The 13,752-nt window shown below is 35.0% G+C and overlaps 1 protein-coding gene across 1 annotated transcript; it reads left to right on the top strand.

Moving 5' to 3' along the window:
* Positions 1-11,486: 11,486 nt before the first annotated feature.
* On the top strand, positions 11,487-13,610 carry LOC137720554 (cytochrome P450 78A9). Its single transcript, XM_068459637.2, has 2 exons — positions 11,487-12,692; positions 12,780-13,610. The coding sequence occupies exons 1-2, from the start codon at positions 11,547-11,549 to the stop codon at positions 13,404-13,406; spliced, it is 1,773 nt and encodes a 590-aa protein (XP_068315738.2). The 5' UTR covers positions 11,487-11,546; the 3' UTR covers positions 13,407-13,610.
* Positions 13,611-13,752: the final 142 nt, after the last annotated feature.

Below are 13,752 nucleotides of genomic sequence, written 5' to 3' on the forward strand. Positions count from 1 at the left end.
AATTGCAGATTAATGATAATTAATATTAAATTTAATGGCAGAGTGTAGAAGATGTGACTGCCCTTTTAGTAAAAGGCATTTACCTACTTAGTAGACTTGAACATGCTAACAAACTTCCACCGCAAGTAAAGCTCAAATGACATTCAATGTTGACCTTCTCTGTTTAATTTGGATTACGAATTTGACTTCGTAATCAACTTTACTTAGAATGTGACAATTTATGGATAAGAGAAAGAATAATCCATCCTTATGCTGACTCAAAATTCATGATTTTTAGATTACACAATTTAATATTATAAAACTCGCGTATTTCTTGATTTTGTGTGTGCTAGTAAACACATAAAAGTAAAGACTTAGAATCATTTTGTACTTCTTGATTTCATGCACATTCATGTTTATTTTTAAATCAAATAAAAGTAAAAAAAAAAAATCAAAAGAAAAAATTAATATAAATGTATGTTAAAAAAAAAAGGTGTGCAGAATTCATTTTCTGTTATATTTATTCTACTTAAATTAATAAGTATGTGATCAGTTGTGTCAAGCTAATCGCATTTTCACTTTTCGTTCTGGTTGGGGTGTAGTGACTCAAGTGGGAAAATATTTTCCAAGTATTTTCCGCAACAGTAACATAGGCTCATATGCTGGTGTCTCCATTATTGCTGAGCTCATAAGAACGGAAAGGGGAAACAATCCACTAGTTAGGTGGAATACAAAATCTAAGATTAGATTTTCTTTCCTTTTTCGTCCAAGAACAAAGAAACCTTTATAAACATATATATATATATATATATATATATATATATATATATTATAAATCAAAGAACCCGCTAGTCGTGGTCTTTACCCTTGTGAATTAAGCATCGCTTGGTGTTACATAAGAACCCTAATTATTTATGTCATCAAACACCATGAAACAGTTATTGTGTTTTAGTAATAACTCACAAAATGGTATGAGCTTATGGCTTGTGCCAAAGGACACCTTACGAAATGTTTGGGGCTATATTTTGGTCTACAGCTAGCTTGCAGTAGACAATAGTATTTCAAGCTTATGTGTGGAGATGAATTCAGCTCTAGTGGTTAATTTAATTAATGTCAGTCGAAGCCCACACATAATAAGTGTGTAATTAAATTTGTCTATTATTTGTTATAAAAATATTTATCATCTTTTTAATGAAAAAAAGAAAACACTAAAAGGCTAAACCCACCTCTTCTCTCTTACTATAAATAATATCGTTTATTAAAATAAAAAAAACACTAAAAAAGGGAAATAAAACTGGGCGTGGAACTTGAAAGAGGGAGGGGGGGGGGGGTGTTTGAAGTGGGAGACGTGGGAAAAAAAAATCATTTTCACAATTTTAATTTGAAATAGAGTGTGTTATGTTTACTTAGTTGTGAGGTTTATGTAAAAAAAAAAAAATAGCAAAATTTGTGTTGCATGTAATTATCAAATTGCTCATGTTTTTATTATTATTTTTGTTTAGTTTTGACAAGAGGGTTAGAATAGTAGTTTTTTAGAGTTTTGTTTGACAAACAGAGTTTTATTAATAGAGAGGGTTAGAATAGTACATTTCTGGAGTTTTGATTGACAAACCGAGCTCTATTAATAAGTAGTTTAGATTATGATTAATACTAGCTTTCATCTTCTTGACAACATCAATGTTCAATATAATACAAACAATTTATGATAATCGTAGCAAAATACGAGTTAGTTCATGTCTAAATATAATGGTGAATGACCTTGCCAATTGGAGTTATATAATATGGATATATATATATTAACAAATGATATTATCTACACTAAAGGGTGGGAGAGTGTGCATATAATATAGATCTTGAGTATCATTATTTTTAGAACCTGCCTAAATTGATTGGAACTCGTTTACTTGATAATTTGATAGAACTAGGACTGTTTGTAATAACTACTAGAGCTAGTTTTGGGTGATCCACCCCCTTATATTACCCCAAAAAAAAAAAAAACCCCCTATTAACTTCACAGAAATGATAACATCCTATATAAAGGAGGCAGGAACCATCTAACACTCGTTGATAAAGATGGGCGTCATCTATCAATTAATGATTACAATATCGCCCAACAAAACAGATGAACTTAAAACACATCTCGGTCCTAGCTATGGTTCCGGCAGCGCAAAGAGTTCCGACGGAGCACTTGAGTCCTTGCACCTAATTACTATTTGAGCAACATATGGAGTTGTATGGATGAGCACTTGCGGCCTCGATGGTCATAGGGCTCCCCTTAAGGGCCGGCCTTTCCCCTTCATTTCATTCATACCACTTAAACAAAGATTTATGATTATTACATGTGGGGTTTAGTTCTTAAGCAACTAGCATTATATATTGCATGCAAGCTAGACGATGTTGATCTAAGTGTTTTAGTAAAAAAGATCAGCATAATATCTCGTCGTAAATTAATTTAGATTGAAACCAAAAGATATGATTCCAATCAGCCAAACACTAAACTCCTGTAAGCATCATTATCTTGTTCTTCATCCCCGACGTGGATTAATATTTAAACAATTGAATAGTTAATTGCATGAACAATACTATAATGTGTACCCACTAATTGGATGTTCCTATTGATTCATGCAATGTCAAGATTAAAGTTGATACGCTAATTATTTTTTTTAAGTGTCTATATGTACGTGGGTGGCATTTGCAGTTTGGTGTTAGATCTTTGAGACTAACTGTAATTTCGGGTTGTTTGGCACCAACCAAACTATAAATATTGAAAGAAGCAGTAGAGAAGGAGAACTACTGGAGTCTAGAAAATACATTTTTGCATAGGTGTGATGAATATTGAGTATGCAAGTTGTTAAGCCTGTAATAGGTTAATAACTATAAACAAACATTTCCATGAAGAATCAAATCTGCACAAAGGAAATTGAGAATATGAGCTCAAGATTAGGCTTTGTTGTTTATCTAGTTGGTGCACTTTGGTTATGCCTTTAGAATTTCATAAAGTTGCTCCTTCCTTTAAAGTAAGCATCCTCCACAATTTTCTCTTATTTGTTGCCTGTCGGACTAAACGATCTTATATGATCATTTTAATCCACAGAATTTATGCTAATTAATTAGCTAGCGATTGCAATATTAGTATTCCCGGTATCAATTTGATCAGGGGCATTTATTTTTGAATATTTCAATCCAGTCATTCGTCCATATTTCATCAGTGTTCTTTTAATAACAAGGAAATCCTCACTGCTCACTCCCTCATTTGTTACAAAGCTTTAAACCCTAGTTATGTGCAACCACAGTAAACCCCAATTGAACTAACAACTATGTTGTTTAAATACTTCTAGTAAACCATACTCTTAAAAGGAAAATAAAACAGAATTTTCCAAAAAAACACTCCATCAATTTCTTAATATATTAAAATCACTGCCAAAACCATCTCGAGCCAGTTAGTATAGAAGCATATATAACTCAAAACTTTCTGATATACACCGTACAAAACTTCAGATTCCTCAAAACCGATTCTTCTTGGACTTACGTTTGTCGAGCTACTACATGAACTGACCACTAATTAACCATCATTGCTTCATCAATCCAAAAAACACCTATAAATAAATGAATGTGTTCGAAATAGGCAATTTTATTTAATTGATCAATCGTTCAATCGTGCAACAAAGTTAATCATGTTCAAGTGAATAGAAAGTACTGTAAAGGAAAAAACATTCATGTTTCGTTACTTTGTTCATGGGAAGGAAAATTAACATTTAACAAAAAGGAAATTTCCTCTCTTTCTGAAAAAATCAAAAGATGATAGATTAAGACAACTTGACATGCACATTGAGTCAGTGACTGATTGGAATATTTTTTATGTGATGTTTAAGAACAAACAAAGCTACATGTAGGACCCAATTTTAGCTTCTCAGTTACCTCTGTTCATCTTTTTACAGTCAAAAGAAAGTGGCAATCCAAGGATCATATATCATCAAATTTTATGCCTGAAGAACCCCGAAAAAAGAAGGGCTCCATGAAGGACCACGGCCCAAAGTTGGACATGTTCTCCAACAATTATTCAAAGATTCAAGTAGTTTTGAAGGAAAAAACAATAAAAATAAAAGTCAAGAATCTTCAAAGCTCCCCCACCAGTCAAAATGGAACTTCACTCTGTCTCATTACATAGCATATCGAATCCAATCGTCGTGGGAGTTGTTTAACCCAAGTGGGTTAGGTTCGGACCAGCGGCTATCGCACTACTTGATCAGTTGATTGTTAACTTTGCATTGACCTTGATTTGTATGATTAGTGCAATCTTCCATGCTTAATGGTTCTTCTTATCTTGTTATTTTATAAAATTAAGAGCATCAACTCTTTAGCAATGGTCCCCGTGTGATACACCTTCACATAGAAAAGAAGATCGTTAAGATTAGTTCAAAACTAATTAGGTTTCTTCTTCACTCTTTCATTAGCAACTAATTTTATCTTTCATTAGTGATTAGTGGTATGTTATCACCAACTGAAAAGCAAGTTGACCATGCACAACTCAAAAGGAAAAAATAGTGATAAAGTTGGTGTGAGTCGTGTGACAATTTACGTGGTTTTGACCGTGCCATTGATACGTTGATCCAAATGAGCAATTAGAAGGAAAATTTTGCTAAAATTAGTGGCAAACTCTTCTTGAATTAAGCATATTTCATTAAACAAAAATACAAACATTGTGCGCTCTAACTAGCGTTTAATGTGGGGTTTCATGCGCAAGAAGTTCTAATATTTTATTTTATTTTTTGAAATTGATGAGGACTACGTTGTGCATATATGATTGAATAGAAGACTTCCGATAAAGTTGTTCAAGTCAACTAATTGGTTTTGGATTTCTTGATACACAAGTTAATCTAAAATATATGCGCACACATGCTCAATCCCAAACCATATATTCTCGAGAACACCTAAGATATGCATAAGTTTCATCGAAATGCCATGGATTTGCATCAAAATATAAAACCATGCAAATATCATAGTGGTAGGCTAGTGGGAATTACTTTGTAATCCCCGCTGTTTGATTCGACCACTTTCTCTGGTTAATTAGCTACATTTTGTTCCTACATGCATGGAGTCCTTGTAAGTTAGTTTTCTTTCATTTTTACAAATAATATTATAATCTATATTAAATTCAAATGCGGGACTTTGAGTACAAAGATGAACGCTCATAACCAACTAAGCTACAAGCTACTTCCAAATCCTTTAAGTTAGATTACGGAAATAATCATATGAATCTACTTAGTTTCAATTTAAAAAATATGTGATCAATTATAGGATCAAATGTAGAGGTTGCAGTAGTTGCATGGCTATCCTAATTAATAACATAATTATCATCGGTATCAGACCAACTTCTTTTAACTAGGCAACATGTTTGTTTGTATCGACCAGTATATAATTAAGTCTGGATCAACATTAAGAAATATTTGTATCGTGCATAAAAATTTATTATCCCACAAATATATAGTAAGGGTCATTTTTAACTTTCTTTCACTGCAATTTCGTCTATATGGTCTTTCAACCTCTCGAGTCTACAACACATCAGCAATATATTGACTAAAAGATCCGTACAAGGCATGCCTGATATTATCAAACGTATATAGTAAGCTGTGATGGTCATGGTGACATTTTCTTATGGGCTTTTGGAAAATTTGTGCATGATTAATAAACTAATCATCCACAAATGACGGACAATCCAACATGGGAAGTTTCCTTCAAGTTTGGTGGTCTTTTACGAGGTAATTAATACCACAAAATTTGGATATTTGATTTGCTCTTATAGTCTTCCCTGCTTTATGTATAATATTTTCAAAACCCTCGTGGGGGTTGGAGATTATTAAATTCAACTGTTCACATTAGAGAACGCATTAAGCAATTAACTCTTTTAGTCGTGCTTAATAATCTCTTTTGAATCCAACAAAAATATTTGGCAATTTTATATGCTAGCCTTTGACAATGATCAGCCAACTCCCAAGAACTGACCAAAGCACATTGCTCATCAAAATAAGAAGAGGGTAATGCTAGGAGACTAAATTTGTAAACCAAATAATATGTCACCAATAGGTAATGCGCATATTTGTCAACATTTAAGTAATAATCCAATCATCAACTTACATATTATTTAGTTTATAAAATTTTGTCTACAAATTTAATCTCCTTAGCAGGAAAAAAAAATCATAAGCACATTATATATAGAGATTAAAAGATTAAAAGTTAGCCCACATATACTTCACCAACCAATGTATAAATGTTATTAAATAAATATGAAACCTATAATTCTTTTACTTCAAAATAAGAAGTAATGTTAGGACACTAAATTTGTAGACAAAGTTTGTAAACTAAATAATATATCACTAATAAGTAATGCATGTTTGTCAACGCTTAAGTAATAATCCAATTATCAACTTATATGTCACTTAGTTTATAAAATTTTATCTACAAATTTAATCTCTCTAACACGAAAATAAAAATCTAAGCACATTATATATAGAGATTAAAAGATAAAAAGTTAGCCCACATATACTTCACCATTCAATGTATAAATGTTATTAAATCAATATGAAACCTGTAATTCTTTTACTTCAATTTTTATCCAAAATTGTTGTGTATATATTTAAACTCCAAACCTCCTGCGACAAAGTGATTTTTTTTTTCGGCCGCAGCCTGAGGTATCTGACATCTCGAAGTGTAGGACTAATTTAAATGAGTATGAAAAAGTTAAAGGCATTTAAGTCCACCATTGATCACAGTCAAATGTCATACCTCATTCCAAAACTTTCAAATAGATAACCACTCGTATTTTATGTACCAAGTGAATATTGAATAATGAACAAGTTATTATTGAATACCAATAAACCAAATTGGTCAGATGCCATGACGTTATAAATGTTGAACCCATTATGTCCAAGTCCTGGTTTGCATTCATATAGTTTAAATTAATTTTGTATGGTTAAAAAAAAAAAAAAAAATTGTATAGAAAGAATATTATATCATTATGTAAAAAGTTAATACATAAAAAACCAGAACAATGGGAAGTGGGTGGGTCCATGTTTCATTGCAATTACCTAAAGTCCTACACGTGCAAATATTTTAATCATAACGACGACCCCATTCATGGTGAGTCCATCTCCTTAAATCTTAACACAAAAATCAAGGTTACAGCCGTTTCTTGATTTGCTGCAATTAGGATAAAATGTGCGATAAACTAATTTTTTTATTTAAAAAAAAAAAAAAAAAACTAGTTGGTGGTTAAGTCACAGAATCTTTTGAAAGAATGAGAAAATGTACAGAGACGTTTCAATTTTTTTTTTTTTTTTTGTCACCATTGTGTTTAGGTACAAAATCTTTTAAAAGAATAAGAAGATTTACAAAGATATTTCAGTCTTTCTTTAATCATCATTGTATGATTCACATGCGCTAGAAATTAAATTAGAATGAGCCGTGTAAAATACGTATCTAGAATTCACATAAAACATTGACCCTCTGTGTGGTGATTTTACATTAAACCAAATGATTCCTCCAAATAAATTATTAGAATAAATTGTCTATTGACTTGAATCTAGTCAGTCTTCATTGGGTCGTAAGTCATTCGTTTGACCGCATTGTTTGGTTAGAATTTGCTTACAAATCTACGTACAGGGTAATGTTGTGCGCGACTCTCCAGAATCCAAGCCGTCCATTGGGTTCTAAATGTTTGTCCCTGCCGAACAGTACAAAATTACTTTGCGTGCCACACGTTCTGATTAATTACGCAAGTTATCAAAATAGATAAATAAAGAATAATGTTATTCATACCATGTTTTTGTATTACATTTTCATATAATTTTAGATGACATTTGATATAGACAACCACATTATTTGAATTAATCAGATTTTTAAATTTAGTTCATTATTTAATAAACTAATAATTAAGAAAAACTAGTTAATTAAATGATGATTGTGGTATACGACCAGTTTTTCTCTTTCATTTTCTTAGATTTTGCAAATTTTTCAAATGATGTAGCTATCCACATCAGATGTCACCTAACATGGTATAGAAATGTAATATAAAAATATGATATGAATAGCATTATTCATAAATAAATGAAATTGCTATAATACGAATATAATACTTGTACATAACCTCATTACAAAAAGCTACGTTTCTTCTTTCCTGTGTACTTTTCAACTGTCAACAGATTAAACGTAGATAATTTTTTGTATGTAAAATATTATTAAAACACATGTCAAATAGATTATAATTGGACCAGGATCCTCTCCTAATCTAAGGATGAGGATTCTCATGACCAAGGGATGTGAGCCGTTAGATAAAAATCCAACGGCTACAAACAGGGGGTTCCTTTAAAGTTATAATAATTATAACCGTTGGATTTTCATCCAACGATCCACATCCCTTGGTCATGAGGATCCTCATCCTTAGATTAGGAGAGGATCCTGATCCATTATAATTAATTTGATATACATTTGTAGGCCTCTCCTGTACTTTTCAAATCTCAATGGAAATAACATATAAAATAGTACTCTACCCATTGAAAATTTTTCTTGTCATTTGATTTTAGTGGTATGAAATACACATACGTATGTTGTATTTTGTATTGCACATAATACCATATATAAAACAAGATTTTAAGACTTACGAGCAAGCATGATACTCCAACTCATCACAATCAACTATATAAACTAATATCCCTATTATTTTCTTTCTAATTTTGAATTTAAAAAATTTATTTTTGAATATAGAGATGATATTGAACGAATAATGCGACACAAGACCTCGAGTGTAGCAACAACCGCCCTCAACCATTTAAGGAAAGAATAAGCTCTATCATGTTCCGATGTGTAGTTATAAAAAATACTACTCCTACCAAATTTTTCATATTACATTTGTATCATATTTCTAATTAATAAAGATAAAACACATATCTATTAGTAAAATGATACAAATATGATATGAAAAATATGGTAAATATAACATTACTCTGTAGTTATGTATTTGTTGTGTTATTGATATATAGTTATGTTCTTTAAAAGTATTCTTAACAAATTTTACCAAAAAAAAAATAGTATTCTTAACATTTAATTCAATTTCAAGTGAATTGAATTCAAGTTAATGTATTTAATCATCAAAAGAATTATAAGCTTGTCATTTGTTAAATTATGACGTATTTTTCACCTGAAATAATGATATTTACTAGGGTACAAGTAACACGTTTCCAACTCCAACAGTGTTTTAGGGTTTCCAAGTTCCGATATACGCAGGAGCTTTGGAACGTGGGTAGGAGCAGTCATGGTCAAGGTGACTCATGGCTCTCGCATGCGCCCGCCACGTGTCAATAAAACAGAGATGATAACCATAATCCAGATATTATTATCTCAGTCGATCGATCTTTTCACAATTCCGCACAGAGGCCTAAAGACACTGCATCAGACCAGACCAGAAGCCATGCATGAGCCACCGAATGCATGCACCCGTCGTAGCCTAGAGTTCTTCTCGAGTGCATGGGCATTCATGTGCGCCTCAACTCCCTCACCCAACCACAGCGCCACAAGCGCCGCCACGTGTCCTGCCGGGGAACCTGAACTGACTGCTGCCATACTTGGTTGTCGAGTCCCTCCTACACGGCTGCGCCTACAGAAGGCTTTTTTATTTGCTGTTGCTGTTTAAATTGACGCGAAAGTGTAGTTTTAATTAAAAATGGTGTGAGAAATATCCAGTCGATTAGATTAGATTTAGTTGCTTTTTAATGAGCGTAATTGTTTAATGTTTATGAGGTAATTTCCAGCTTCAAAACAAAAGTTATGAGATAATATTGTTTGTTAATTGTTGTGTAATTTCTCAAATTTAAAATTGAAACGAATAAAGCAAATGCAGATGTGCATAATTAATATATAGCCATTCCTAAAGAAACACAGTAAATACTGGTAAATATTTTCAATTAAAAAGAATAAAGCAAATACAATTAATATAGTATTGCCGGTGGCTATGCTGGAGGTTGCTGTCGTAAAATATCTCATGCCACAACCCCTACGATGGTGGAGTTTTTGGCTGCTAGGGAAGGTGTGCAATGTGCGTTGGATCACCAGTGGAATCAATTCATCCTTGAAAAGTGATTCCTTACAACTTGTTCAGTCACTGGGCAGTTTCCAGCAAGATGTTCCTCCGTTGGTTGTGATTGCAGAGAGGATATCATCAACGCAGGTTTACAACAACTTACTGATTTCAACGTTTGTCATTCTCGTCCTTGTTCCAATTGTGTGGCGCGTAGATTGGTCAAATTGAGCTTAATTTCTAATTTTGATTCTTATTGATTTGAGGAACCTCCAGATATCATATTGAATGTCCTCCTTGATGGTTTTATGCATTTTAAACGTTCATAATAAAACCAATTCCGCTTCTTCTAAAAAACAATTTTATAATGTATTTTAGGTCAATTGATCATGTTCCGTTTGTTTGCGCCTCTTTTTAATAGAAGCCGGTAAGACTCACTAAGTAGGTTACTCGTCTATAGAGATGTGATACAATATATTGCAACAGATAAATTTGTTCTCCCAACTATTTTCTTTAAGTAAGTGTTGGAGTTAATTTTTCATGATTTTTTTAATTATAATTATAGATTAGGTTAAATATTTATGTTCTAACTTCTAAGCTTTAACCAACAACCCGAACTGAAAGCAAAGTCAAGGGAAAGGAGGGATGAAATCCTCGCACGAGTCAAGTTGACCTAGTGATTAAGTTATTCATACAATTACTAAACAAATAGAGTAATCTCTTAAAAAGATACGACTACGAGTTATTTGTTGTTAATTTATTAACATAAATATTTCGTCATTTATATTATGAAACATAATGTACCACGTCATAATTTGAACATCAGAAAATCTCTCCTCAACTTACTCTTTTTTGTAATTCCAATCGACAAGACAAATCTGCCTAGGTCATGTAGCGTGCTATTCACACGCCCACCTCAAAATAGTGTCGTGCACATCTTGCGGCGTATCTCCCAAATATTTCGAACTAACTTTATTAGAACAAAATTTAATAAAAAATAACTTCTTTCAGTTATAAACTTAGAACCTCTACGTTCCCACTCTTCAGTATAACGGTTTTCTATTTACTTTTCATGTTTCTTTCAATTTTTTCTTTTTTTCACTTGTTTAAGTTTTTACTCTAAAATTTTATTTTTAGAATAGGATGATATACTTCTTCATTTTTTGGGGAGAGATTTCATTATTTTTTGAAGAAAAAGATTTTATTATTTTTATACAGCTGAACGCCACCTTTTATTGTCACTCGGTATTACGGTCTAACAATATTACTCTTCACTTAAAAATGAGAGGTTTTAGCTTTGAATCTCGTAGATGACAAATTCAATACCAAATTAGATTATCCATTGTGTGATTTAACCGAACTCTCTATTCCCTTAATTTAAAAATATCGATGTAAAAATGCAACCTTTTATTCTCTTACAACGATCTTTCATTTCCTTACCATAGAATATCGACGTATCAAATAAAAAAAGAATTTCATAATCCAAGCCAGAAAAAATATGCACCATATCTTTCCTATATATAGCCCCATCCATCAGCTAGTTTTTGGTTCAAACTCAATAGCCACTCCTCCTTCCCGTCCTTTTTCTCACTGCAAAAGGAAGCCTACCCCCTACTCTCTCTCTCTCTCTCTCTCTCTCTCTACAATCTACAATTCCGCCATGAAAACCGAGATAGAAGGCCTATGGGTATTTGCCCTGGCCTCCAAATGCAGAGCTTTCTCTCCCGAAAGCATTGCATGCACGCTTCTCATCGTCTCCCTCACATGGCTTCTCACCTCTCTAATTTACTGGTCTCACCCGGGCGGCCCAGCATGGGGACGCAACATCAAAACAATCGGCCCCTTGTCGAAAAAGAACACCATTCCGGGGCCCAGAGGTCTGCCTCTCATAGGCAGCATGTCCCTCATGACCTCCCTGGCCCACCGCAAAATCGCCTCCGCCGCCCTATCCCTCAACGCCGCGCGCCTCATGGCCTTCAGCCTCGGCCAAACCAGAGTCGTGGTCACGTGCCACCCCGACGTCGCCAGAGACATCCTCAACAGCTCCGTCTTCGCCGACCGCCCCGTCAAGGAATCCGCCTACTCCCTCATGTTCAACCGGGCCATCGGGTTCGCCCCCTACGGCGTCTACTGGCGGACCCTCAGGCGTATCTCCGCCACCCACCTCTTCTCCCCCAAGCAAATCAAGGCCTCCGAGGCCCAGAGGAGGGACATAGCTTCTCAAATGGCGGCAATGTTCGGAACCCACAAGGAGAAACTGGCGGTTCGTGACGTGATCAAGCGGGCGTCGCTGAACAACATGATGTGCTCTGTTTTTGGCAGGAAGTACGAGCTCGAATTCGGCTCGGTTGACAATGAGGTCGAGGAGCTCAAAGGGTTGGTCGACGAAGGCTACGATTTGTTGGGTATGTTAAATTGGTCCGATCATCTTCCCTGGTTGGCCGGTTTTGATGCCCAGAAAATCCGGTATAGATGCTCCAATCTCGTCCCCAAGGTGAACCGGTTCGTCTCCAAAATCATTTCCGAGCACCGAACCGGTCTCAAATCCGAAAAAGACGAAAAGGCCCCTGACTTTGTCGACGTCCTGCTTTCCCTCCAAGGACCTGATAAGTTGTCCGACTCCGATATGATCGCCGTCCTTTGGGTACGAATTTAAATCGCTCTCTCCCGATATTTACTCGGATTTTAAATAAAATCTTCTATTATCTAAACGGTGTCGTTTGCTGTATAGGAAATGATATTTAGAGGGACGGACACGGTGGCGGTTCTGATCGAGTGGATTCTGGCGAGGATGGTTCTGCATCCCCAAGTCCAATCGACGGTCCACGACGAGCTAGACAAAGTTGTTGGGAGGTCACGAGCCGTCGATGAGACAGATATCTCCCAGCTGGTGTATCTGACGGCTGTGGTGAAAGAGGTCTTGAGGATGCACCCACCGGGCCCACTTTTATCTTGGGCCCGCCTGGCGATCACAGAAACAACGATAGATGGGTATCATGTGCCCGCGGGGACCACAGCCATGGTGAATATGTGGGCCATTTCGCGGGACCCTGAAGTCTGGGCGGACCCACTGGAGTTTAAGCCCGAGAGGTTTGTAGCCCGGGAAGGAGAGCGGGAGTTTTCCGTTTTCGGCTCGGATCTTAGGCTTGCACCGTTTGGGTCGGGTAGGCGGACTTGCCCGGGAAAGGCTCTGGGATTAACGACGGTGACGTTTTGGGTAGCTTCGCTGTTACACGAGTACGAATGGCAACCGTTGGATGGGAATACCGTGGACTTATCGGAGGTGCTAAAGCTGTCGTGTGAGATGGCGAACCCTCTGATTGCTAAAGTGCGCCCTAGGTTAAACCTAGCTTACTAAAGCTTTTAGTAGTAGTAGTAAAAAAAAAAAGGAGAAAGTGAAAGTGAAAGAGGTTTGTGCAGGGGTTAATGAGTCAAAGGGCATGTGCCCTTTACTTGTTTGGACATGTTGTCTAGGTCTGTCATTATCTTGTATGCCACGGTAGGTTAAATCTTAATTTATGCAAGTAATGGTGAAAATCAATACAAGTTTGAGTTTCCTAAAGACCAGCATTTACATGCATGCATTTTTACTTCTATAGTATCAATAGAGTAGTGCTAAATAAAATCATTTTGTAGTCGAGCACTAGATATTTAAACCGAACATGTTAACCATTCATCGTCGATGTGATATATTTTACAATATT

The sequence above is a fragment of the Pyrus communis genome, chromosome 1 (assembly GCF_041283825.1).
Source record: "Pyrus communis isolate YQ-2024b chromosome 1, ASM4128382v1, whole genome shotgun sequence".
Taxonomy (NCBI): Eukaryota; Viridiplantae; Streptophyta; class Magnoliopsida; order Rosales; family Rosaceae; genus Pyrus; species Pyrus communis.

Coding starts and splice junctions, on each gene's coding strand:
- LOC137720554 (XM_068459637.2), top strand. CDS start 11,547: ATGCACCATATCTTTCCTATATATAGCCCCATCCATCAGCTAGTTTTT. Junction 12,693..12,779: donor ATATGATCGCCGTCCTTTGG/GTACGAATTTAA, acceptor TTTGCTGTATAG/GAAATGATATTTAGAGGGAC.